The sequence below is a fragment of the Aphelocoma coerulescens genome, chromosome 3 (assembly GCF_041296385.1).
Source record: "Aphelocoma coerulescens isolate FSJ_1873_10779 chromosome 3, UR_Acoe_1.0, whole genome shotgun sequence".
Classification (NCBI taxonomy): Eukaryota; Metazoa; Chordata; class Aves; order Passeriformes; family Corvidae; genus Aphelocoma; species Aphelocoma coerulescens.
The window spans coordinates 16,751,730-16,777,609 of NC_091016.1; the positions used below are offsets into that span (position 1 = coordinate 16,751,730).

Sequence of the window (25,880 nt, forward strand, 5' to 3'; positions counted from 1 at the left end):
GAGAGAAAGGTGATAGGCACCCCAAAGTGGCTAATTGCTGTTGTCTTATCTTAACTGGAAGCCTCCCTGAGTTGCATGCCTTTCTGCTGGGGTGCTGGGTGATATGTATGGTAGGCATTACAAGTGCTTCCTGTGGGTGATTCATGCATTGATTGGGTTGTTTCGAAAGAAGGTGGGAGAGCTTTATTCCTTTCTCAGGCCCAGTTCCAGATCCTCTCTGCTTACTCTCGGCAGGGACACGTGGGATGACACAAATTGGCAGGCCAGCCTCACAGCTTTGGACTGGCACTAGTTCCAGCATATGCCTGATTATATGGCAAGCTAGCTCAGTGCTGGCCTGGAAGGAAACAACTCATTGTTTTCTAGGCTCATTCTTTGCTGGATTAACAGGTTGAGTAAATGTGTCATGTGCTCAAACACACAGTGGTGCTGGGAATCACAGGGAGTGAAGGATACGGCACTGGCTTCTGGTGCTGGGGAGTGGTTCTCCACCTTCTCTGCTTGCACACTCTGAGAGGGATTGTCAGTGTTTCCAAAGAACTGGAGTGTTCCTTGACTTTTGTGAGCATCTCTGACAAGGGCCTGAAAATGAGCCTGGCAGGGAGCTGTCCAGGTTCCTGTGGGACCCATGGGGGAGCCTGGTTATGGGCAGTAAGGTCACCCCAGATATCTGTCTGCTCCATGTGCCCTTTGTGTGCTCTCTGATGGGCACAGCCTGTAACATAAGGTCCATAAAATGGAGCCATGCCGTTTTGTCCCTGGGAGGAAGGCAGTGGTGTAAGGAAAAGGTCATTCTGACTTAGTGTAAACAGATTAAACCCTCCTCTTTATTTCTTCAAATGTATTTTTTTTTTCCTTTGATTAATGTGAATAGGTAGCCCTCTTTACATTTTGTTTTGTGCTGGTTTCAATTAACAGTGATTTACATGGATAACTGAGTAGAATAAGGTATTTCTCACTGAGTGCCAGTTCTAATGGGGATGTTATCAGGTGTTCTCTTCCCTGGCACATTTTCCAGGTGGCTCCTTAAAGAAGATTCTCTGCAGAGATGGAAATATGTCTTTAACTGAAAGAAAGGATCTTCCAAAAGCACCGTGAAGTTGCACTGAAGCATAGGGATTCCCAAGGACATTGCTGCAGTGTGTGCATGTGTAAGAAACCATCCTTTCTCATAGTGTTGAAGCTGTTACAGAATTTCCTGTGCGCAGAGGTGTTTTAAGCCGGAGTTGCCATGGTGGATCTGGGGCTCCAAGTAAACATCATTCAGCAAGTGAGCGGCAGGGATATTCGCAGGGCTTTGAAAGCTTGTGCTAGAGACAATTTCATCAGGAGCGCAGCTCTCAGTCAGGGGGCTCTGCTGGACAGATTATCAGCAGCGCTCAGATACCAGCTTTATCAAAAGCAGTGCAAACTGAAGAAACAAGTGCCAGAAGCAGCTAACAAATACCCCTACAGTCTTTGTTCTATGATTGAAGTCTTCCCTTTAGGCCTTTCTTTTTGCAGGGGGGTAACTGACCTTGAGTCTGAAACCCAGTGCTTCAGTGTCTGTGAGCAGCTCTTCTTTGAGCAGATAATACAAGTGTGTGGGAGACTGGCTCAGTCTGCCTTTTGAGGAGTAAGCAGCATTAATCTGGGGAGGTGGGGGGCTGGTTCATACACAGGGTGTGTGCACAGAGCCTGTTTATGGAGACCCAGGGACAGGTACCCTGTGCTTTATGTAGCCACCAAACCTGGAAGCAGAGGTGGCTGTTACTGATGCAGGAGCTTTTTGTAGTCATGTGCCTGATCTCTGTCTTAAGAGTCACCTGTATCTTCTGGAATTTTCCTTCATATTTCATAGCTGTTCACATTGCTGGGTTAAATCTCTTTTCTCGCAGGAAGAGTTAAGCCATAGATTTTATGTTTTCTCTGTCAATGAAACATGTGCACGTTTGAGGTTTATGTTTCACCCGTATTCAGTTGTAGAGTTTTGGCATCCCACAGCATCACCAAAAGTGAGGCTGGACTTGCTGTCAAATCAGGATATTCCAGAGGGAGGCAAAAACCACGCTGACAGAAATGCAAGTGGTAGATTAATCTCGTTTCAGGTTATCTCTATAATTATTGGAACAATTTGATCTTTCTCTGTGGTGGTTACAAGCAGTAAGAGGGGCTGATGAGCAATTGCATTAAGCCTACTCACCCTGGCTAATGCTGCGAGCCAGAGGGATGGCAGTATTGTCTGACTGAGGCTTAAGCCGGTTGTTTAGTGTCAGGTACTTGAGTTCAGGTTTTGAGAGAGGATATAAACGAGAAGAAAGGGAAAATACCCAGTTTTATTTCTGTGATTTTGGAAAATGCTGGAAGGCTGCTCTGAATTATTGTCAGCCTTTTTAAAGTAGTTCTGAGGATTACTCACTCCAGTAGGTCTACTTTTATGTTTTTGTTGCCTGTTGTGTTGAAGCAACTCAGGCTACTTTTTAACAGAGAACAATCTGTGCTGCACACCACACGTGTGCTGCTCTGAAACTCACGTGTGTAGATCTCCAACATGTCGTTCCTTCAAATGGAAAAACTTGGGGGATCAGTCACAATGGCAGTTCAATGATCTGCCTTACAGTACCGTCACGGCTTGGCTTTGCTGGATGCTGAGCCTGCACCGGCTGTGCCAGCTGTTCTGGTGTACCTTGGAGATCTTCCATTCATAAGATTGAGCTGGGCTGATCTTACTGTGGCTTGCAATCCTGTTGCCAGAAAACGAGATAACTGGCTGTCATCCAGGTGCTAAAAGGTCTTTGCTGTCAGAATTTTCTGAGTATGGTGGTCTCCGGTGACATGGATTTGTGGAGTTGCTGTGGCAACCTGCATAGGTTTCCTCAAGCCCCTGCCTGGTTTCTGGTTTCCAAATTAGCTTCGTTATTTATCCCACTTTGGAGAAGAGAGAGTGGGGTCTGGGCCTTGGGGCAGTTTGCCTGCTGGACGAGCAAAGCAGCTTCTGAAGAGGTGGGGGCAGAGAGCACCATGGCTGGAGCACAGTGCTCGCCTGCCTTCCCTCCAGCTGGGCACATGAACGAGAGCCTCTGCCTCTCCCTGTTGTCTTTGCTTGCATATTCCTGCTATAGTTGTAGTTTAAAAGTAGTTCAAGTTGTTGTGTCCTGGCCCCATTTCATTCGGTGAGACTGATTTGAAAACCCTATGCTGTTTTCATTTAGATGAAAAAATATTGATAACTTAAGCAGAAACATGGCTATTAAAACAGCACTTGATTCAAGGGAGGTCATTCCTCGGAAGTTTGTTTGAGTGGAACCTAGATCAAACAAGGCCTTGAGCAAAGCCCTTGGAAGGCAGAATTTTTCAAGCTTTTGAGGTAACTTAGGGTCTGATGCTTCCTAGCTGGGAGTCCATCCCACTCCCTGGAACGTGCAGCCTGTGCAGAACTGTCCCTTTCAATCCAGTGATCTCAGTGTGCAGCACTGTTGGCTCCACATACTCATAAATTTTCTTCTTGAAGCTCCACACCTTCTCATGAGGATGCCTACAAGGTCCTGGGTGGCTGTCTTTTTGGGTGTGAAAATGTGAAAGGGAAAAAAAGAAACTTCCTGTTTTATGTGTCTAGCTTTTAACAGGTAAGCAGCCTAATTAATTAAATGCTATACACAGCTGTAATATAGGAAAATTAAGGGTTGGAGAGGGATAAAATTATCTTTTTTTTTTTTTCTTTTAAATCATATTTTAAACACATCCTTATTATTATCATGCATCATGGGTTATTATATGCGTATCTTGATTTAAATTTTCTCATCTTCTCCCCAGGATCTGACCACCCATCCCAGCATAATAGTCTTGTTTCATGTTTCTTGTGAGGTGCCCAGCGCTATTGTACTTAGTGTTCAGGGCAGGTTAAACATGCAGTGTTCATCAAAAGCTGTTCTGGTTTTTATTTTTCAGTCCAACAGGTCCTGCAAAACTTTTATATTAAAATATAAAGCATGTCTTTTTCTCCTATTTATATGAAGTTTAGTAGCAAGTGAGGAGAAAAAGATAAGCATAGTGGAATGCTACTTGGAGTTCTATGACAGCAACAGTTGCGTATATTTTGGGCTTTATATGCACTTGGATCATGATCATAAGGATTTAGAGTTGGAGGTTCTGGACTGTGGACAGCAGGAGTGCCTTTATATTGTCCAAGTCATGTGGTTCACTTTAAGTAACTTTTGACTTAACTTTACACAGCCTCGAGCCTGAGATGTTCTGAGTATTGTATGTCTGTGATAAAAATAACAGAAGAGCAAATATGTGCTCAGGACTGGGATTGTTGCAGAGCTGATAGTGATCTCAGAAACCACAGGAGTGTCATGTTACTCAGTTCCTAGATGGGGATGCCTTGAGATGCCTGTGTGAAATACTCCAGGGCATTATGAACCTGGAGCCTGGATGCTGCAGAGACCATACATGGATAGAGAAGAGCTGTTTATTGAATGGTAACACAAGTTCTGATCTTCAGCCTGGGCACAGGACTGTGCGTGTTAGTGTCTGTACAGTTAACTCACTGTGAAGAGGGAGTGTGTAGGGGAGCTCTGGCACCTCTGAATTGGGTTTGCAGCCCACCTTGGGTCTCTTGGCTATACCACAAACACACCTGAGTATCCATTCTCAAACTCCTTTGGAGGTGATGAGAAATGTAGTAGCTGAAGGGAGACTGGGAGTGATGCGGGGGGCACAGAATTGCTTTTGCTTGTTTCTGCTTTTGCTCTTTGAGACTCATCTTAAATATTTGTATTACATCTCATTGCATTCTGCACCTTACTTGCCAAGACTGGTTGCCTTAGTCACCAGGGCTGTGGTAACTAGGACAACAAGATTAAGCAGGCAAATGTAGAAATAATGGTAATAACTTTCTCAACTCTTCCTGTAATTGGCTTGTATGAACAAATATCGTGCATGTGGGTGACTTGTGTCAGCAGTCTGTTCTCCCTTTCTGCCTGACACATCCTGAAATCCTACTGGTAGCACTACCCTAATTGAGCTGTGGTGGTGTCCTCCTGCAACTGGAAATAAGCCTGTCAGGGCCATGTGAATGTTGCTGTCCACCTCCTTCCTGCAGCATGGCAGCCTGCGCTGGAGCAGAGTGCAAGGGACACTAAAGGCCAGCTCTCGGGGCCAGCACTTGTGTGCTCATAAGCTTGATGGCAGATTCTGAGTGGGAAGTGTCAGACCAGTGTGTCTGCTGGGATGGGGAGGCTGCCTTATGGTGCTGGGAGCAACTGGTGGCTTCCATGAAGTCACTTTCTTCCACAGATGTTGTCCTCTCCTGGAATAGTTATTTACACGTTGATTTGTTTGCTTGCTGTCAGACTGGGGAGGGTCTGGGAGACAGTAATTGGTGTTCTGTCTCTTATTCCTCAGGGTACTGTTGGCACTACGGGTATAGTTGGAGGTCAGCTTTTGATGCAATTGTGCTTTGCTTTGTGAGCAGGCTGTTTCTATCCCACCAGGTAAACCCAAATCCTCACTTGGGACAATGAAGTTGTATCTCCCACCCACCTTGGAAACATGTTGTTCCTGGAGGCTCCCACTGAGCTGCACCTTGCTGTGTCTGTGCCTTGTGTCTGCCCTTTCTGCAGTAACAAACCAGGGCTGTGTTCTCTCCTCTAGAAAGCTCCCAGCTCCATGAATTTGTGATAGCAAGGCACTTGCCTAGTATTCCTCCCTTGCTCTGTGCATTGTTTTCCTTCTCCCTGCTTGTTTTCTCTTAGCTGAATGTGATAGGGAGCCGAAGTGAGCACAGTCAAGGGATTCCCTGGATGCCTCTTCTTTGTGAGCACCCAATGCAAGCTTAATAGGCCATTTTGAACACTCTTGACAATCTCTGATTGATCTTTCACGTGGGGGAGGAGTAAGGCATCCAAGGAATTGTGCTAACAAAAGACTCTGTGCTTTGGTACCTGCCTTCCCTGGGGAACAGCTTCCTCTGCCTCTTCTCCATATGTGATTATCCTGAGGAGAGCATTCACCTCTCCTTTGAAAGAACTGGCAGCCTGTTTATAGCTGCAAGCAGCATTTCTGTTAAGGAACTGTCAGATATTTCTGAACTAAGTTTTTGCATTGAGTGGTACCCTTTTGGTATGTCCAGATCCTGGGCCTCTAATTAAGTTTCCTTCTCTGATGTTGCTATCGCTTGACTTTTGTCCTCTTAAATTTGGCTGGAATTTCATAGTCACTTGCAGACTTATTTCTTGCCCTTACTAACCACTGTTAGAGTTGGATTCAAAGCTAGCCCCTCATGGCTGTTTTAAAAACTTTTCAGTATTATTCTGGGCTGGAACTAGCTTTTATTTCTTTTATAGGCTTGTTTTACAGTTTGATCAGTGAACCAAAAAAGCCACGTTTTTTTCTCTTCTGCTTCAGTTGGCTGGTGCAGAGCTTCCTGTGTGCTAGTCTCAAGGTAGTGTGTGCACTGACAAATGTTTTTCTAAAAGCCTGTGTACAAGAGCTGAGGACAACACATTACAGAAATGCTTAACGACCTCCTGTATAAAATTCAGAGTACTTAGAGAGAATACAAGGATGATGCATCTGAACATATACAGGACATCACATGCCCAGGTAATGGGCATAGAGGAGTGCCTCTGTTGCACCAAGTGGTCTTGTGTGCACCTATTGTGCAGGAAATCCTTCGCTTCAGCCAAAGATCTCTGTGGGTTGGTGGGAAGGATTGTGTGATAAATTACCTCTCCCTCCATTTCCGGAGTTCTTCAGTGGGCATTCTGGTGCTTCAGTGAGCACAACAAAACTGTGCTTTAAAGAGACAAAGTGGTTGGTAGGGTGATGAACTTTTAAAGTATGTTACAAATTCAGATTTTCTTAGCCAGGGTGTCTTTGGATGGCTGCCTGTGCCCGGTGTGTGGCTGTAATACAGGATGTGCTGAGGAGGCACACCAGGTTATTCATGGACCCTTTTGCTAGGTGGAATGTGTGCTGTGATAGCTCCTGGCTCTGCTTGCAGCTTGCTGAGAAGGTGAATGGGCACAGTGATCCTTGGAAAGAATGTCCTATTCCACTGGGACAGTGTCTGGAAGCGAGCAGTTGCAGGTGCATGGAGTGTCATCTGTTCAGTCTGTGTGCAGCTCGCTGGGGCCCCCAAGGGCCCTGCCAGCCTGTCAGTAAGTGTCTGACACTGCTGAGCCCAAGCCGCAGCACCTTGGAGAGTAGGGACAGTCTGCTGGACAGCCTGGCAGCCTGCTGGGAAATCTTGTGGTGCCAGTGAGCAGCAGTGACTGTGGACAGCAGCAGCCTGCCTGCTTTGCCTGCTGAGGGCCCTGAGGGGAAACTGCCTCTGCTGTGGTGCACTGGAGCCCAGGCTGCTCCCTGGACACATTTATTTTTGCAGCATAGCTGGTTCATGCTTTTTTGATGCCTGCTCCCAGAGAGCCTGATGTTACAGGGTCAGTGGACCTGGACAAAAAGCACTGTTCTATTGCTGGGATTTTCTGGTAAATACCATGGTATTCCTGAGCTAGGGAATTTAGTAGGAGCCATAGAAATGTGTACTGCCTTCTCACTTCCACGCCGGCTGCATGGGTTGTGTGGCATCTCTGCCTCAGAAAAGCATGCATAGTTGGTAGAAACAGCCCAGAAGCTTTGTATTGCAGTAGTGTTTCAAAATGGATTTTCAAAACAGAGGGGCTGTTTTGAAGCTGACCAGTGAGGAGAAGCAGTGCACACTGGAGTGTTTGCAGGTACCTCTATGCTAAAAGGAAAGCTGTTCTGAAGCACCAGGTGAGCTGCAGCTCCTTGCTGTGGGGTGTGGGATAGCTCTGGCATGTCTGTGTTAGTGACAGGTTGGATTAACCAATAGTGTCTTTCTAAGACAGATCTCAGGTTTTTCACTCCATCCTCTGATCTTGTTTTCGTCACTGAATGCACAGACTGATTGCTCTTCCATGATTTTAACAACTGCCCTTTCATAGCTTCCCCACTTTTCAGACAAGGGTTTGATGTGTGTGGTCTGCACAGTGGCCTCACTGCACTGTGGTCTAGATCAGTGGCTTAAGAGACCTGTGCAACAGAGAGGTTTATAAACCTGTTGAGAAACAACTCTGCTGGGCAGAGCTCTATATTGAATTCTGTCTGGAGAGGGGAGACTTGCTAGGAAGGGGAGGCAGGAATAGCCCTGCCAATGCTGACAGGCAGTGCTCATCCTGTTAGGGAGTTTGAGGTGCTGGGTAGGTTTGGCATGACGGTAGCAGCTGCTCTTTTCTCCTCCAGTGGGACTAACCACATTAGCAGGAATGTCCCCTGAGATCAGGGTAGGAAGGATGTATATCTTGTGTGTGATCTGGCCTCCAGGCTGGCAAAACATGTGGGAGCTCTCAGTCCGCAGCACGGAGGATCAGGAGGAAGCGGTCCTCGAGTCAGGAGGTGGCATTTAGGTTACATATTGATGTTGGCCATCTCTCTGTCTGCTGCCTACAGTGTCCCATGCTTTTCCTAGACACAAGTCCACAACACGAGCAGGTAATAGGCCAGAGTGGTCCACTTCTTTTTGAGGCTGCCTGTATGACTGAGTCTGAAACTGTGTAGCTGTCTATAGCTATGGAGCCTGTAAAGGAGAGCTGTGCTTAAAGAAATCCTTCTGGGAACAGGAAGGGAGCATTTTATAATATAGGCTTATCTTTGATTTGCTTCCGCTATTGTGGTTGAATTGGTCTGAGAAAGGACCATTTGTCTTTGTTTAGAAATGATTTGCTTGCAGAGATGCTGGCACACACTTGTCCATGTGAGGAGGCACATCCAAACATCAGAGGATGGTTCAGCAGGCTCTAGGAGAGCACGTGTATTCTGGAGCTGTTGGCTGCAGGCCTAACCAAAGGGAATCCCAGAGATCTTTGCTGATTTGAGGGTGTCACTGCTGCCCATGCTTTGTGGGGATACTGGAGCAAAGGGAATAGTCCTGTATGGCCTTGGCCAAACATTTGTATGAGAGCTGTTTTTCTGTTGCAGCCAGGCTTGCTCTGCCCTGTTTTGGGATGTCATGACCTCTGCATCGGTGCCCTCCTGCTTGGAACAGCCTCACTATGCCATGGGCAGCAAACAAGCAGAGGGATCTCAATGTTAGCCATTCTTTCACTGGAAATACAGTGTTATGAGTAGTTCAGATCTTCGGTGTGCACTGATAGTATTGTAACATTTTGGCAGCACAAAAGCAGCCGAAAGCCTGTAGTAGATGTAGCATTTTGGAAAGAGAAGTGCTCTGCACCCTGAGCACAGCGCTGCTGCTGGTCCATCTGCCACTCCTCGTGTGACTCCCTGGGTGTGGGCCTGGTGTACACTCAGTGATGCATGTTGGCTGATCTCCCTTAACAAGCATGTTTCTAAAGCATAACCTGTTATAACCTTCCTGTGAAGGAAACAGTGGGTGGTCCAGGAGCAGTTTTGGCTGCAGTTTGACTACACGTGTCACATACGAGTTTTGAAAACCCTGAGGAAGAGGATTTTGTACATCTTGTTAAGTATTTAGAAATATTTTTATATTCTCTTAGATAAATCCAACAAATCTCTTCTGTAATGCTGAATGAATCTTAGGTCTTCCAGACAAAATCAGTGAATCCAGTACCTGTCTGCACTTTCCTCCCTTACACCTGCCTGCTTTCACACTGGTAGCAAGCAGCTCTGATGGCTGTTACTGGTGATCACTAGTAGCTAGCTACTGCTGCTGGCTGAGATATGCATAATGTTGATGTCCTTGTCCTTTCTTTGAGCCTCCTTATCTCATTAGTGCACCTGACCCAGCCTGGAATGCCTCCTATGCCTTGTCCTGACTGTTGTGTCTCTTTGGGACATGACCTGCCCTGTTCCTGTGGCTCTGTTGAGAGCAGCTGTGTGCTGTCTCAGTGGTATTGCAGTACTATGAAATACATCTCTGAGCACAGAGGAGTGCTATCAGCTTGTGGTGGAAGAGAAGATGGTTCCTGGGAGGCCTCTGGGTGGCAGTCAGAGCCCCTGGGCAGAGCTGTGTGTGGTCCCTGCAGCGGGTGGGAAAGCTGCTTCAGAGTGTTTAATAGAGCAGCTGGGTGCTGACCAAACCAGAGGTCCTCTGCCCAGAGAATAAAGAGTTAGGCACTCTTCCAGGGGCTGATTGGAGCAGGGCATGCCTGATAAATGTGCATACACAGTGAGATGGTGATGTTTGGTGCAGTTAAGAATGGCCTGCCCAGTCAGATGAGAGCAGCAGGGGCTGATGGTGTGGGTTTTCCCTTCCGTGGGGATAGGAAAATGAAAAAAATGAGGTGCTCCAATTCAGTATAGTGGTGCTGAGGTCCCATTTAATGTACTGCACTGGCCTCTTTTCAGTGACTGCAGTCTATCTTGAATGGCCGTTCCAGGGGGGAAATGCTAACCAGGACACAAGGCTGTGAGGAAAACTCGAGGCAGCTGCAAGCAGCCAGCCACCAAGACAAGGAAAGGTAGATCTGTCTACTTGCAGGACACTGTTTTCTTCCCATTTACCTCCTGACTGAGGATGAATTGCTTGATGATACCTTGCTCTTGGTAATGTATACCCTACTGATACTGTTGTTCTTTGCCCTCCCCAGCATGACTTTGCCTATCCTCCTCCCCTGTAGTGCAGCCAGATTGCTGCTGTGAGGACAAGAAACCCCTTCCTTTGCTGTTAAAACCCTCAGATAAAAGGAAGGAGAGTGTTGTCTGGTCCGCTGGGATGTCTGAGCGTTGGCCTTGGGTTTGGTCTGTCTAGAGGCACTTGGAAGGTGATGGGATGATAAGAGGGGAGGAATAGTCATGTGGGAAAACAGGCTGGATTTCTTGAGGCAGGCAGAGCCATAAGCTGTGAAATGCTTCACAGGAAATGAAGGGACATAACAACCTGGGGAGGTTTTGTCTTCTGACCTTCATGCTTTAGGATTTCCTTTGTGAATGTCACCTGGGAACTGGGATAAGTCAAACATACTGCGATTTGCAGTAACAGAACCCTGCTCTGGATCCAGCAGCAGGGCAGACATGCTACTGGCAGCAAGCTGCTGTCAGCCAGGATGCAGATGAGCCAAAATGCCTCTCTTATAGCAAGGAGAGGAATGCTGGTCGGCATCAGGGCTGTTGTGCTGCACGCCACCTTGTATAGCTTGGCTGAGGGACCTGAGACACAGCAGGTATTTGGTGGCTCTGGCCCTAGCTCTTTCCTTGGTGACCCCAGGAGGGTGCTGTCATGGATTTTGTTCTTTGCATCCTACTGTGTTACACCTCTTTGGTACAGCTTCCTTTACTTGCCCTTCCCAGGCTGTAGCAGTTGTCGTGGCTGGAGGGCAGAGTGGCAGGAGGGTGCTAGCAAGCCCTGAGTCCTCTGTCTCTCTTTCCCTTGGGGAAGCTCTCAAAGCAGGCTGATGTTGGCTTTCATCCCAATCCATCTGTAATTGGCCCACCTACCTGTCCTGATGCCTGATCTGCAGAGCCTGATGAACCCGCTGCTGTCCCAGTTCATTGCTCCTGTTTGCTGGCAACAGGGACTTCCGAAAAATGGAGTAGGTCTCTCGTCCCCTCGGCGTGCATCAGTGGTGTCTCATGCAAACACACCAATGCAAACACACCACTTGGGGCTCAGGGAGGATCTTGCCTTCAGAAAGCTCTGGCGCATTTCGGGTGGCATCTCATTGCTGGCACACCCAGTGTGCTCTTCCCTTGACACCTGCTTTGGCCGCTATCAGAGGTGAGCTCTGTGGATGGACACCCCTCTGATCAGAGGGAGTAAGTCTGCTTTTGCCAGCTGCTCCATAAGACCAGCCAGTCTGCAGGGCGTCCCGGTGTCCCAGGTTTGTGGTCCTGGCCGGCTGCCTTCTGCCCTCTAGCGGGAACACGTGTCGGGAATAGATGCTGCTCCAGCGGTTGGCCGGGGTACCGGGAGCGTCCCCGTAGCTTGTGAGACCCATGAAAATTCTGGCATCTCTCCAGAAGCCCAGTCTCAGAGTTTAATATCACCTTGAAGGGAAACCTGAGCTGTCAAAGTCAGGAAAAATTTTGAAGAGCAGCTAAACTGACACTGTTGAAGGCTTAGTTCATGTCTGTGCATCCAATAAGGGTGGTAGTGCTGACAAGGGTGCACAGAGGGCCAGTGCTAGGAAAGGTGGATGTGTTCTAAGATTAGGTGACATGGGAGCTACAGGAAAACCCTGGCTGCTGCCACTTGGAGAAATCAGTACAAATGCCCGGGGAAACAGTCTTGTCCGGAGACTGAGCTGCCACCCATGAGTGGTTGGTAAGCCAAGCACTGAACAGCCCAGGATGTCAGCAGAATAAAACATGCCACCTCCTCTACTGTGCATATATGTGTTTTCATCCTGTTTTCCTTCTCTTTCTATGAGCCTTAGGAACTGTACCTCTGTTTTTTATTTCCCTGACATCAGGGGCTTTAGAGATGTGTAGCATTCACTGAAACACTGGCCTTGAAAATGCAACAATAAGGCTGTTGAGGAACACACCTGGTGCAGGTAGCTGGGTGTGCAGCTGCAGTGTGAGCTGCAGGTTGTGCCCTGGATGGTAGGAAGTGTCTTGGGGCCCCAGGGCAGGAGCCATGAACTAGCAGTGACCTGTTGCACTGTCATCTGAGGCACTGGGTGGCCACCTCACCCAGAGACTCAGTCGAACCGAAATAAACAAGCAGAAGACCAGATATCACCATTGGACCAAGAGGCAGATGTAAGGGGCACAAAGAGCACAAGAGAAAGAGGCACACAGACTGTAGGGGTGCTAAAGCCCAGGGATTCCTTTGCTGACCCCATGGACACCAGCTCAAGCCTTTATGGTGTGTTTGCACCATGATTAAACTACTTGAGGAACCAGATGTTTGGGACTCTGCTGTGGGAAACCTGGGGTTGAGCTGCTGAGGGAAACTCATCTGATGGTGAGTGTGGTGTGTGGTGGGAGCCAAGCTGGGCACCTGGGGGTTCACTGGAGCTGCCCACTGTGTGTCCTCTGTGACCTCTTGATTGGATACTTTTGCAAACAACCGCTGGAGGCAGTGCTTTGCTGCTGGCGCTGAATTTCACAAAATGCATGTTATAAGAGCTTTCCTTTTTAAGATAATTACAGGCCAGCTTGGTGAAAGCGTTAAAAGTGTTTCAATCAGACTTCAGAGCAAAAGCTCCAAATTCATCATTTAGTGAGGGAAAGAAGGCAGCGTGTTTTATGATAATACCAGGGAACAGTGAGTACCTCTTGCCAGTAAACGACCAGTGGTGGAGTGTAGGAGTACGGAGGTCCCAGGAGGCTGTCAGACTGCCCTGTTGGAGCTCATTTTCCTTATTGCTGTCAGTCATTGTTACTATCAGAGAGTTACACAGTTGTATTTACCACAGCTCGGTATAGTGGAGGTCCCTGCAGTAGTTCCATAGCTCAAGAGCAGTTGCTACTTGTTCTGCTTAGTTATAGGAATAGGTAAATCCAGATTCATAATTTGTCTACCAAAAGTGATTTGCAGGGATCACAGTGTGATTGGTTCTGGACAAAACCATGGGGTAGTTGCTGTGGGATTTGGCTGAAATGTTCAGAGCGGCATCTGATCATTGTGGATCAATCCTGTCCTGAGGATATCTGCAGAGATTAGTGTGAGACCCTCTGCTGCCCTGTACTGGCACTGAACACTCAGCACTGATGTAAATCTGGGTGATGCAGGGATTGGTTAAATAACAGAATCAAAAGAGGATCATCAGGGACAGCCAAGCTGCTTAAAGATTGTGTGCTCTTGTGCTGCAAGTACATTCAGACTCTAGAACATGCATGTTAATCCCTGTGGGAAGGGTCGTGGTATTTTAGAAAGCACTGTTTTGAGAAGGGTTGGAGCTGCAGGGTGCAAGCTATACCTTTGAGCATCTTACATCTTCGAGTGCTGCAGGGGAGGCTGAGAAGAGGGTGGAATGGGGGAACCACCTTCTGGCACATGGTGTGGGAAGAACCAGGGACAGACTACAGTGTCTCTCACTGTGTAAAATAGGTCTTGAAAGCTGGAGAGGGATAGAAAGAGAAGAAGCTTTAGAGTGCTTTATCAGAGATGAAAGAGCTGCCCAAGTGGGCAGAGCTGACCAGTACACATTCATTCTTCCCTGAGAGAAAATACCAGGTACTGCCTTAGAGAGGAGGAGCACGAAGAGCTAATGAGTGAATTAGTTTGGATAAGGAGTGTGTTTCTACAGGGAGAACAACTGCCAGGTAGAATTATAACCTTTCAATATAATTATAACCTTTCAATATCCTCCAATTAAGACTGAATATCGTTATGTAAGTTTTAGTCTTTAAGGGGTAACTTTTCCATGCAGGTAACGACCATGTAGTGCTGTAAGGAAAATTTGAGTAGATCTACTGTCCTTGTCTTACATGTTCAAGCTTCATTTCTCTTCATGGCTTGTCTAGGGGCAGTCAAAATCAGCACTGGTTAGTGGTGGTGTTAGCTAAGCTTAGCCTCTTTGCAAGGTTTCCTTTAGTACATCTGATGTTGTTGCTGTACCCCGTTGTCTGGTGAGCACTCAGTCCCCCCCTCCCTGCCTGAGAGGTGCCTCGTTGTCTTTGGCTGTGCTCCCTGCAGCTCGCCCCTAACCATACCTAAGTATTTCTGGGGAGGAAGAAACCTGCCCCAGGTGATAAGGTTTCTCCCTTCCTACAAACAGAGGCTCAGAGGGGAAGGGGGGACAGAGATGGGACCACTTACTGTAGTGCTGGGGTGCACAGAGTACGAGAGCTTAGGGTGCGTAGCCCTGGGTTTTGGCTGAAAGAACACAGCCATCTGGCAAACAAGTGTGCAGAGCTTCCCTGCACACCCAGCTTCCTGACTTCTGGTCTCCACTAGGAGAGACCAGAACATGAAGGGCAGAGCAGCAGGGTTGCAGTCACAGTCCAGGAAACCTTCTGCACAAGCTACAATTATTTTAGAAGGGAGGACAGGGACATGGTAGGAGGGGAGTGCTTGCTAAGCCCTAAACCTGTCCTGCAGTTTGCCTCTGTCCTTCCCTTTTCACTATCATTTCATCTCTGGGATTGTTCTACACTGCTGCTGTACAGCAGCATAGCAAGAGCAGGTTTTTTCCTTTAAACAGAAATAAAGCAGGCCTTCAGAGAGCACAGTGTGTCAGACAGAAGTATATTTGGTAGTAGCCAAATCTGTTCTCCAGGAAGGGTGGCCTGAACCTCAGGTCCAGCATGCTGATATCCACAGAAGCCCTGGGAACTAGAGTCTGCAGCAATGCAGCCGTGGAGCACAGAGGGTAACTTGCAAACATCAGCGTGCTCTTACTGCTGGTAAAGCCAGGTCTGGCTTTCCTCCCTGACGCAGAGTTCCTTGCAAGTAGTCTCCATGAGAGTCCTGCTGCAGGCTCCTAGGCAGGAGATCGGAGTGGCTGGCTGTCTCACAGGCACTGACTAATCCTTCAAGCAGCAAAAGTAGCTCTTCTCACTTAACCTCAGGATCCTTCCTAGCTTTTTTCTGGAAGTGCCACTTACCATGCTGAGTCCCCAGGATTTGAGGTTGTCAGGGTGGCTGAAGCTGTATGAAGCCTCCTGGGGGGCTGCTTCCTGAGTCAGCTCTGTGTGGTACCGTGCAAGAGAAGAGCTGAGTTGTGATGTTTTCATGGAACATTTGCCTTAACTAAGTCCAGGATAAGAGTGGATTTAAGTGCTTTGGTTTATAAATAAATAGTACTGTGGCCAAGGCAGATTTAAGCAGAGCTGGCAACAGCCCTGCTTGGGAAGGGATCTCTTTACCACATGGCCTGCTGTTGGACTTCCTGTTGCATGCTAATCCCTTAAGCCTGCTTTAGCTCTGTTAATTTTCCTTCTTTCCTTTTTTCCCCAATGGGCCGTCTCCGTGGCGCGTGAATGCCAGCGTTCCTAGGCCAAGCTTGTGCCTGCGACTGGGCCAAGCATCCAGGCTGCCTTCCGAGCGCCGGGTACCATGTGGCAGGGCCTCAGGGATGGTGGTGCCTGAATGTGTCCCATTCTCTCTGTCTTACAGGCTCTGCAGTCTGCGCCTGAAGAAACTCACGGTGCTGAAAGAGCTGGACAAAGAGCTGAGCTCTGTGCTTATCGCTGTGAAGATTCAGGTAGGCTCCTCTCCTTGCTGCTGCCTGATGGCAGCAAGCCAAGCCCATCCTTGTGCCCTCTGTGAAGTGCTGGTCTGCATGTCCCTTGCCTCGTGCCAACCAACCCCTCTGTCTCGGTTAGCATGCTTAGGGAAATTTTGGCTCTCAGGCAGGTGGGAATGATGCCCCAGGGACAGCAGCAAGCTACCTGGTGCTGGCTTGTATCAGGAATTAATTTAGTCAGACACTGGGACAGAATGTGTCATGCCTCCCTGCCAGCCTCAGCCAAGGCCCTCCTCTCAAACTGCTGTTCCTTACCCTTTAAGAGAGGGTCAGTGCTGGATGATTTCTGGCAGTGCCTTCCATCCAGATCACTCCCTGGGGAGTGAAGGGTGGGAAGGGAAGGGTGCAAGGGATCAGCGTCTCTGCATAATGTTCTGCTGACATTTGTGCTCTGTCTGATCTCACAGTTGCCTCTACTATCCCTTCCCTTTCTCTCTGCATCCATGGTAGTCCTGGTACCTCTACTCTGAACCAGGCAGAGGGGAGGGGAGATGATCTTTGTCACCAAGGGGACGGGGAATTTGCCACCATCCTGATATGTGCGATCCCCCCTCCCTCTCTGCACCTGGTGGTGGAGAGATGGGTTCCTGGCAGTGCAGGCACGTCCTTTCCACCTGCCAAAGGACATCGTGGAAGCAAAATGCATCTTGAGTATACTGTCCTGGCCACAGCTTCCCTGACCCAGCTGGGGTGCTGGTGTCCTTCCTTCGTTCTTGTCAGCTGGCACGAAAGCAGCTGATCCTGTTGAAAGCACCGTGGGTCGGGAGCTCAGCAGCTTTGTGCTCCCACAGAGCTCTTTGTGCCGCACACATTAGGATCTAAATCCTGGATTAATGCTGGAAGCTGCAGTATTAGTGGAGCTCTGGGAGCTGGAGTTTGCCTTCATGGCAGACCTGATTCACTTGCACAGAAGAAACTGAAAGCAAAATGTGTGAAACATGGGGCAGGGAGTGAGGACAGTAGGAGGAGGCTGTGGTCCACACACTATTGGTCAGTGTCCCACTTTGCCAGCCTTTCCATCACTGTGTGTAAGGTGTCATTCAGGAGAGCTGAAAGCACTGGGACCCCTGAGACCTGTGTCCCTTTGGTGCAGGCTTTAGCAAGGAAACAAGGTGAGCAGCAGAGAGCTGCCTGGCTGGCCCTTGGAAATGTGGAAGCAATCAAGGCTGGACCACAGCTGACAGCAGCACAGGACTGGGGGGCTGGCAGCCAGCTGGGGGCTGTGGGTCATACTTGACTGGGAGGGCTGGGGTGGTCCCTCACTTCTCCCCTGCACAGTCAGCCCAAGCTGTCTGTGCTTCTCTGCACTGGGGAACCTTGGGTTCCTGTGCACAGCCACTTATGCTGGGGCTGATGTGCTGAGCGTGCACGGCCTCAGCTACAGCCCTCACACGCTGCAAATGTGGGACTGTGGAAGAGACTGCACAGTGGGACTCCAGCTCTTTCAAACAGACCACCCCCACCCCACCACAGGCCAGTCTTGCACCCTGATGGCAGAAGAAATTAATAGGTCCCAGCAGTTTAAAGCCACAGGGGCTCCTCACTGCAGGGCTCCTTTTCCTGCCAGGGAATGGAGGCTAAATTCAGGGATTTATTTTAAACACGGTCACCTCCTCTCTGCATGGCAGTGTAGCTGTGGCTGCATGCTGGTGTAGGCTCCCTGCAAAGCTGAAGAAAACTGAAGGAGAATGCTTTTGGCCACATTATCCCGTGGCTCAGCACTCCTTGTGGGAGTGGGGTGAGTTTGTGTGCCTCCCCAGGCTGCTTCCACCTTCCTGACCAGCTGCCTTGGCAGGGTTTGGGACTGCTGGAAGGCAGATGGAGGCTGTAGGCAGCTTCAGCACAGTGTGCCTACAGAGTGGCCTCAGATGGATCCATTCCTCCTGCTCCTCTCCTAGGTAACAGATGAGTCACACTAGTAAGAAACTGTTTGAAGGCTTTCCAGTGAGCATTCCATCTTTTGGATGGAAACAGCTGATGCATATAATTTATAAAAGACCTGCAAATTCCCAAGGGGGCAGCTGGGGACTAGAGGAAAGGAGAGCTATATTTTCTCTCATTTCAGTAGTAGTTCGGTTAGGGTCAGGAAGTTCCTGCTCTGAAGATTGCATGGAAACAAATCTCTGACCCTGCCTGAATGGGGCTGGCACCCAGACAATAGCTCCGGTACTGGAGACAGTTTGCTCAAAAAATGTACGTGACCCAAAGGACAGTGTAAGGCTGTCCAGAACACCTGATCTTCTCACAGTGCCCTTCTGGTCCTAAGAGACAGCTTCCAAGTGTGCCATGTGCTGTTACCTGCTCCTTCATCTGAAAATACCACAGTTAAAGGACTAAGGGAACTTTCTATGTCTACAGAACTTACCCATTTCCCAGAGGTGATTTGAATATATAATGTTCCATGGATTTGAGTGAGATAAAGCCTGAACTACTGTGAAAAAGGGGATGTCTCTCATTCACTTGAGTAGTTTTCAAACCTTTATCCCTCGTTATTTGTTTTAACAGACTGGAGACGTCATAGAGATTTCCTTCTGTGTGTTGTTCAGTGTGGCACTAAGAGATTCGGATGTGCTGGCTCAGCTCCATAAAGCTGCAGATACCTGCCTTGGTATCGCAACTGATTATGGCACGAAGGGAAACACAGTGTTCCCTCTTGGCAGAGAGCATGTAGTTCACAAACACCCTGTCTTGAGCCATGAATAGAGGAAACAATCAAAGAAAGAAAGAAGAAAACAAACCCCAGCACTCCCAGAACTTTTAGCTCCTGTGACAGGTGCTGTGGATGCAGATCTTCCTGCTCCTGTTTGCAGGATGCAGCTGGTGACTCAGGTTCAAAGCTTGGTTCTACTGCAGAGACATGATATTGGCAGTCACTATGCAGCAGACAAGAATGTGTGCTACAAAATAGGCCAGGCTAAAAAGGTCGTTTGCCTCTTCCAGGCCTGCCCACTGCCCCAGCCCTGCTCCCTGAAGGAGCTTGGGTTTTTTTGGTCTTTCTTACTATGCAGAGTCGTCTTGGGGTGACTTTATGATGTGTATCCCCTATTGCCGCTCTATGCTCAGGCATGAATCCTGTGTCTTTCTGTGTCTTTAAAACTGGGTGTGAGAGAAAGAAAAAAAAAAAAAAAGCCAGATGAACTTTTCAAAGCAGTTTGTGCTCCAGGGTCACTCTATCTGCTCTGTGTGCTTCTGCGGCAGCAAGAGTGGAGGAAGCCCCCTTTTCCCTGCTTTTCAGCCACCTTTTGGCTTTGTTTCTCTGGAGAGAAACAGTGAGTTAAACTTTTTTTTCCTGGGATTTCGGTTTTTTTCTTCTTCTCTTCTGGAACTGTTTGGCAGCACCAGAATATACCTGGGAGACCTTACATCTCTGGCCTGGAGGGGCCTACACTGAAAACCCAGCTCTGAAGAGGAGAGAGAGACGCCACACCCACAGAAAGGACTCTAAAATCTTCCCAGGTTTCTCTCCATAGCAAGAGGTTTTATTATTTAGCGTTGTTCTTTTGTTTTTTCCCCCATGCCTGTGTGCACTGTGTTTGTTAAATAAATAGGTTTTTTTCCTTTCACTTTCCTCCAAGGAAGATGGGTTTTTTTTCCTCAACCTGGTGGGGGAGGGGCAGGTGAAATCCGCCTTCTATCAGAGGACGTTCATTTTGGACATTCCTCCAAATTTGTCTCAAACTGGAACAAGAATTTTCTCTTTATGCCTCACTCATGCTTTGTTTCTTATCTCTTTGTAACCACTTGTAGTATTTTACACTCCTGCCTGAGCAGTCCTAGCTAAACCCTAAATTTGTTTAGTATATTAATGGGCTGTTCTCTCCCAAAATGCACCTTCAGCTTGAATTTTGGTTAGTGCTTTGCTGTCTGCCTAGTCCAGTACTTATATTAGTTCTCTCTCCTTTTCCATGGGTGGTATGCTGTTCTAACCTCAACCCTCTTATAAACCAGACCAATCAGGACAGATTTATACCTGAAATTTGGGATTGTACCTTGCAAACCAGACCTGGGCATCGCGTGCCTGTGTGCTGTAGTGAAAGCTCCTGTGTGTTTTCAGCTCTTAGGTAGGAAAAGATCTGTGACCACCACTTGTCCCTACTGCTTTTCTGTGTCTTTTTCTCAATCTTCTGCACCTTTCCCTTCCTTGACACTCTTTGTCATTTGTGATTTTCACTGTAGCAGTCTGATATTAAGTTTTTCTGTAGTAGTCATAGGGGTACTCAACTGTTCTGCAGAGAAATTGGTCTTGCCTCGTATTGCTCAAATTTCAGAACAGCTGAGCACATCAGGTGCTCAGTGCCTTGTCCAATTGAGGTTTGAATTTCTCAAAGGATGGAGGATCCTCAGTACTTCTATGTCCTTGTCCTGGCACTGTGATAATGAAGCAGCCTTTGTCCCAGCCCTTGCAATGCCACATGGATGTGCACTGGCATTTCACTGAGGGGTTGGGTTCACCTAGGATTGAGGCTGGGCATGTAACTGCCATAGTGGTAAATGGCAGTTTATGAAACCTTCACTTCCTGGACACACCACCCAGGGTATCCTCACCTTTTCTTTGCCATAACTCCTTCCCCAGAAATAGCATCTTCAAGAAGAGTAATTGCACTTCTATCTGTGTTTTGATGAAAGAATGAATCTTTGGTGGACGGTCTCTCTGCAACAAAGAGAAAATGGTAAATGTGCTAAAGTAAATGGTCACTGTCATTGTGACTGCCTATCATCTGTTATCAGAGAAGAGTTCAGGAAGGGTCAGTGCATTCTTGGCCAGGAAGGCTTCACAGATGGTGAAGGGGATGAGCTCCACCTCCTCTCTTCCGTTTTAGGAAGACCTTTTGCAGGAAAGCCTTGCTTCTGGCATGGTCTCTGGGAACAGCATCGCAGACAGCTTTTGGGAGGATCTGTGGGTTGTGCCACCCTGCAGCCAAGAGAAGCCTGGTGCATGCAGACAGCATTTTTGTGCCCCCAAGTCATTCAGTGTCTCTGTCAGAAACCAAGACATAGAGGTAGGAGAGACAGGGCAGAAGTAAAGAGCTGGAGTGGGAACATGATTAGAGTGCCTCTCTGACTGCCCTTCTGGTAAAAACCATCTCTGTATGTGGAGAGAGAAAGACTGTTGCCTGAGGAAAAGACTAGGAGAGTTTTCTGAGACACAAGCTAAGCAAGCAGTTCCCTGTTCTCCTGGACATCCTGCCTTGGTCCCAGCAGAGCCATCCTGCCAGCTGTGCTTAGACAGGAATCTGCACTGGATCTGTCTGCTTAGGGGCAGAGATGTCACTATATCCTGTCCCTTTCCTAGCCAGGCAGTGTGTTGGGACTCTTTCCTTCCCTCTGCATGGCTCCCTCTGGCTCCAGGAGTGTCCCTCCACAGCATGGAACTGGCACTCCAGGTGCAGAGAGCCAGATTAAACAGAGTAGGCTTGTGAAGAGCAAGTGCTCCCTGGCAGGTGGGCAAGGAGAAGAGGCCTCTATCAGCTCAGGGAATACTGCAGGCTTTTGCAAAGTGTTGGTAGGTGTGTGAAGGGTGGCTCTGCAAGGTGGAACAGAACAGAGTCAAGGCATTCTCTCTTCCCTTATGGGCTGTGAACACCACTGAGTTGTGTGTGTGATGCAGTGGAGTCTGGTCGAGCTCAGTGTGTGTGTCTGCCAATCTTCTTGTAGGGTTCAAAGCGGGTCCTGAGGTCAAATGAATACGTCCTCCCGCCTGGGGGCCTGATGGAGACCGAGCTGGAGCTGACCTTCTCACTGCAGGTACTTGGTGTTGCCTGGTCCCCTGGGCTCCCTTGCCTGGCATTTTTCAGCAAGCACAACCTTGGGGCTAAGTGTGAAAGGCGCAGCCTCTGTGGAGGGCCCTCCTGTGGTTGCCCATGCCCAGATCATAGCAGAACAATTTCCTGCTGCTGGCCAGCTGCTCCATTGCTCCAGGGATTGTTTTGCTGGGCATTGGGATTTGGAGGATGATGGATAGGCGCAGGTGGCCTTTGAGGGGCACCTCAAAGCTCAGCAGGTCAGATCCTGCTGTACATCAGCACTGAGGAAGAGTTTTCTACCTGTGTGTCATGCTGAGCCCTGCCCTCATGCTGCCATCTTCTGTGTGCTTCCCTTCCCCAGTACCCACACTTCCTCAAGAGAGATGGCAACAAACTACAGATCATGCTGCAGCGGAGGAAGAGATACAAGAACCGCACCATCCTGGGCTACAAGACCCTGGCAGTGGGAATCATTAACATGGCTGAGGTATAGGGTGCTGGGAACAAGAGGGGAGTCCCACATGGCCTTCCTGTGCCGGCACTGGGCAGGAAACTGGGCTGGCAGGCAGGGTCTCATTGCTGTGACTGTTCTGGCTTGTCTGGCTGTGATATTGAGGGGGTGGGCTGCCAGCTGCCATTGTGTCAATATCAATGTGCCCTATCAGGGAGCTTGTCTGTCTGTCTAGGTCATGCAGCACCCAACAGATGGCGGGCAACTCCTGGGCCTCCACAGCAACATGAAGGATGTGAACATTCGAGTGGCTGAAATCAGCATCTACTCTTTGTCCAGTCAACCCATTGACCATGAGGACAGCAGTGTCCCCTCAGGTCCTAAAATCAAAGCATCAGGTATGTTCAGTGCTCAGACCTGCAGGCAAATGTTTGGGGCACGGATAACGATGGAGTGTGTCCCCCAGTGCTGCCAGCAATGCCAGTCCTGTCATGGGAGCCATGACAGGCATCATGCTTAGCTGGGGCATTTGCACTGTCTGCTTTCAGATCGCTCCCCAGACATTGATAACTACTCTGAAGAAGAGGATGACAGCTTCTCCTCAGAGCAGGAAGCTAGTGATGATGCTGTGCAGGGTCAGGTAAGGGCGGCCTGGCAAGATGCCTTGTGTCCTGGTCCTGTTTCTGGGGCAAGAGTCAGGAGTTGAGGTTCTTGATCACCCTGAGCCCTCTCATCCCCTTGTAAATATTTGGCATTGTTTCAGAGGGCTGAGAGCCATAACACCTGACAGCAAAAAAGAACTGTGGGCTGCTGTCAAGTCCATGGTGAGGCAAGGGACTTTGGAGAGCCATAGATCTTACCCGTCTTTGGAGCTGTCTGGTCTGCAGCAGAAAACCCCTGCTGAGCCCGCTCCATCTTGTACCATGATTTTCTCCCTTCTCCCTGTGATAACAGGTCAGAGACTCCTCACTGTCTGAGAGAGAGCAGGGATTCTAGGAAGAAGTACTGTCTAGGTCTGAAAATGGTCAGAGTTGGCAGACCCATCCCAGCCTTGTGATGAGCTGTGTCACTGCTGTTTGCTGTTCTCTTGTTGTGGTGCCTGTACTTGAGGCCACAAAAAACCTTGTGGTAGTGTGCAGATAAAGCACAGGGACAAAACCCTGCTCAAAGTTGTTATAATCTGAGGGTAGCTGAAGTTCTTCTGAATAGATCCCTTGGGGCAGATTAGAGTGCAACAACACTGGATGACCAGTGTTAATAAATATATATCTATATGGCAGGTTTGTTTCAGAACAAGTTGGTTGCAATGCAAAGGAGGTGTGTAGCCACTTTGGTTATTATTACCTATAGTAATACAACAGTATAAAAGTATAAAGATACCACTTAAGAAAATATGTAAGAAAAAGAAAGAGAGGTAAAGAAAGGATAAGAGTAGTTAGTGGAAAATATCACCACCTGTGGATTTAGACTTGATTGTTGCTTGGTCAAATTGATGGTCACAGTCTTGATGGGGGAAACCCCTGAAACAGAGAGTTCAATGGTTAATATGCATTCAGGTTTAGAGGGGAATGCCCAAGTACCTCCCCTGGAGGGGGGAGTTCTACACTGTCTGATGTCACACTGTCGATTAGGTGCAGTCCTCTGGTGAAAGGCCTCAGAAATTAGTCTTGGGGGTGGGGGGTGGTCTTTGATAGTTTGGCACCTTCTCTCTCACTTCAGTGTAGTTGAGCCAGTTATGCCTCATCAGAAGGGATGAATACCCTCAGGCCTAAGGGGGGTGGATGGGGGAGGAAGTTTTACACCTGAGCCAGTTGTGTAAGGGCGGATATCGGCCTGATGGAAAGCATTATCCCACCCAGCAGGATCTGCTTCTTGTGGCCTCTTCCTTTATCTGGCTCAAAACCCAGCTTGTTGCTAAACTAAGGTTGGTTTGTCGTGGTCAACCTCTGGTGATGCGTGCTCACCCTTCTGCACCTAGGCTGTTCTTATGCAGGTCAGAGGCTTCTCCACCACACATCCAAAAATTCTTCTCTTCCCCTTCAGTTTGCTGGGCCTCAGCAAAGCACCTGCTGCTTTTGCAAATGGCCATTTGTTCAAGTCATTAACCATTAACATTTCAGTCTCTCACAGGGTCCTTCAGATTACCTGTCCCATCATGCTGGGTTAATACATCAGGGGCCCATGTCCCTGGGAGTTGTGCATATTGTTAAGGCTGATCCCTGGAAAAAATGTTTTTTTATGATTCATGTGCTGTGCTCTCTGAGCTAACTCTGGAGAGGGGAGAGCAGGAGAACAACACACGGGAGGAGACTGTGTCTCCTCTTAATCCTGCTGATAGATTCTTCTCTGAAGGGGCCTGGGGACAGAAGTACTGGGAAAGAAGGTCTGAAGGGGGACAGTGCTAAGGAGGGAGAAGGAGGTCCATAGACAGAGGTAGCAGAAATGAGAAACAAGACTTTGGGAGCAGAGTGGATCAAAGCTTTTCAAAATGGAGGGCAAATGGGTCAGGGGAACTTTTAGGAGGTGCTGCTTCCTGAACTTAGTTGTTCTGATGTGCTGTGACTTTTTGCCTGCAGGATCTGTTTGATGAAGAGGATGACTTAAGGAAAACCAAGAAGGCCAGGAGGAAAATGATCCGAACCACATCAATGACCAGAGTAACATCAGCATTTACAACACGATCAAAGGGATGGAAGGGATTCACTTTCTCCCCTCCCTGAAGGCAGTGAGGGTTGTTGGGAAGGGGGCATGCTGGCACTGATGCAGAGCAGGGGAGAGAGCCCTTGGCTCTGAGAAGGAGCAAAACTCTTGCCATTAATGAGCTAGCTTGTTGCTCAGAGCTGTATCCCAGTTCATGGTCTGTACTGTGTTCAGCCTGGCTTTGTATCAGTGGTGATCTGTGTGCAACACAGTTTTGACTTCCTGCTGTGACACGGTCTCTTTCCTTTCTTGAGGAAGGGGAAGGTAGCTACAAGGAAAGGTGAACTATTAGCAGCTCCTCTGCATGTCTGCAGAAGGCAGGAGCTGCTCTGCCAGACCCTTGCTCTCCAAAGTTCTCATCCCTGTTGACTTCAGCCCTGCAGATCCCTGGCCACTTTTTCCCTGAGTTTGTTCTTCAACTTTTGATGGTCTGGGGAAAAAAAGGATTTAAATGAAGTGCTATTCTAGCCTGTAGCAGAGAAAGTATGAGTCCTTGCATCCTCCCTCATGCCCAGAGAGTGGCTTCTTGTGGAGTACAGAGGTAGTCCAAGTCCTACAGCAAATTTAAAAAGAGAGAGAGAGAGAGAGAGAGCAATCATAGCTGACCTTGGACCTCTGGACAGCATGTTAGAGAGAAAAACCATGGCCTGTATGTTAATCAGCTTGGAATGTTGTTAGATAGTTTTGCTGATCTTTTTTTTTCTTCCTTTCTTCTGTTTTAGCAACCAAACTTCAAGCAAAAATTTGTGGCTTTGCTGAAGAGGTTCAAAGTGACAGAAGAGGTAAGAAACAGGAAATCTGCCCCATCTGGTAATGTCTCCTGCAGATGTGTAGGTGTCAGAGTGCAGATTCCCACTCATTGGG

General features: G+C 48.4%; 1 protein-coding gene across 5 annotated transcripts in view; it reads left to right on the forward strand.

Moving 5' to 3' along the window:
* The window catches only part of LOC138107691 (phosphofurin acidic cluster sorting protein 1-like), a 52,956-nt gene that overhangs the window by 16,025 nt on the left and 11,051 nt on the right, over nucleotides 1-25,880 (forward strand). For all 5 annotated transcript variants that reach the window (XM_069009231.1, XM_069009230.1, XM_069009226.1 and 2 more), the window contains exons 2-8: nucleotides 15,992-16,079; nucleotides 21,777-21,866; nucleotides 22,227-22,352; nucleotides 22,552-22,714; nucleotides 22,865-22,956; nucleotides 24,893-24,973; nucleotides 25,739-25,798. In XM_069009231.1, the coding sequence (XP_068865332.1) occupies nucleotides 15,992-16,079; nucleotides 21,777-21,866; nucleotides 22,227-22,352; nucleotides 22,552-22,714; nucleotides 22,865-22,956; nucleotides 24,893-24,973; nucleotides 25,739-25,798 (700 nt within the window). The remainder of the gene's footprint in view (nucleotides 1-15,991; nucleotides 16,080-21,776; nucleotides 21,867-22,226; nucleotides 22,353-22,551; nucleotides 22,715-22,864; nucleotides 22,957-24,892; nucleotides 24,974-25,738; nucleotides 25,799-25,880) is intronic.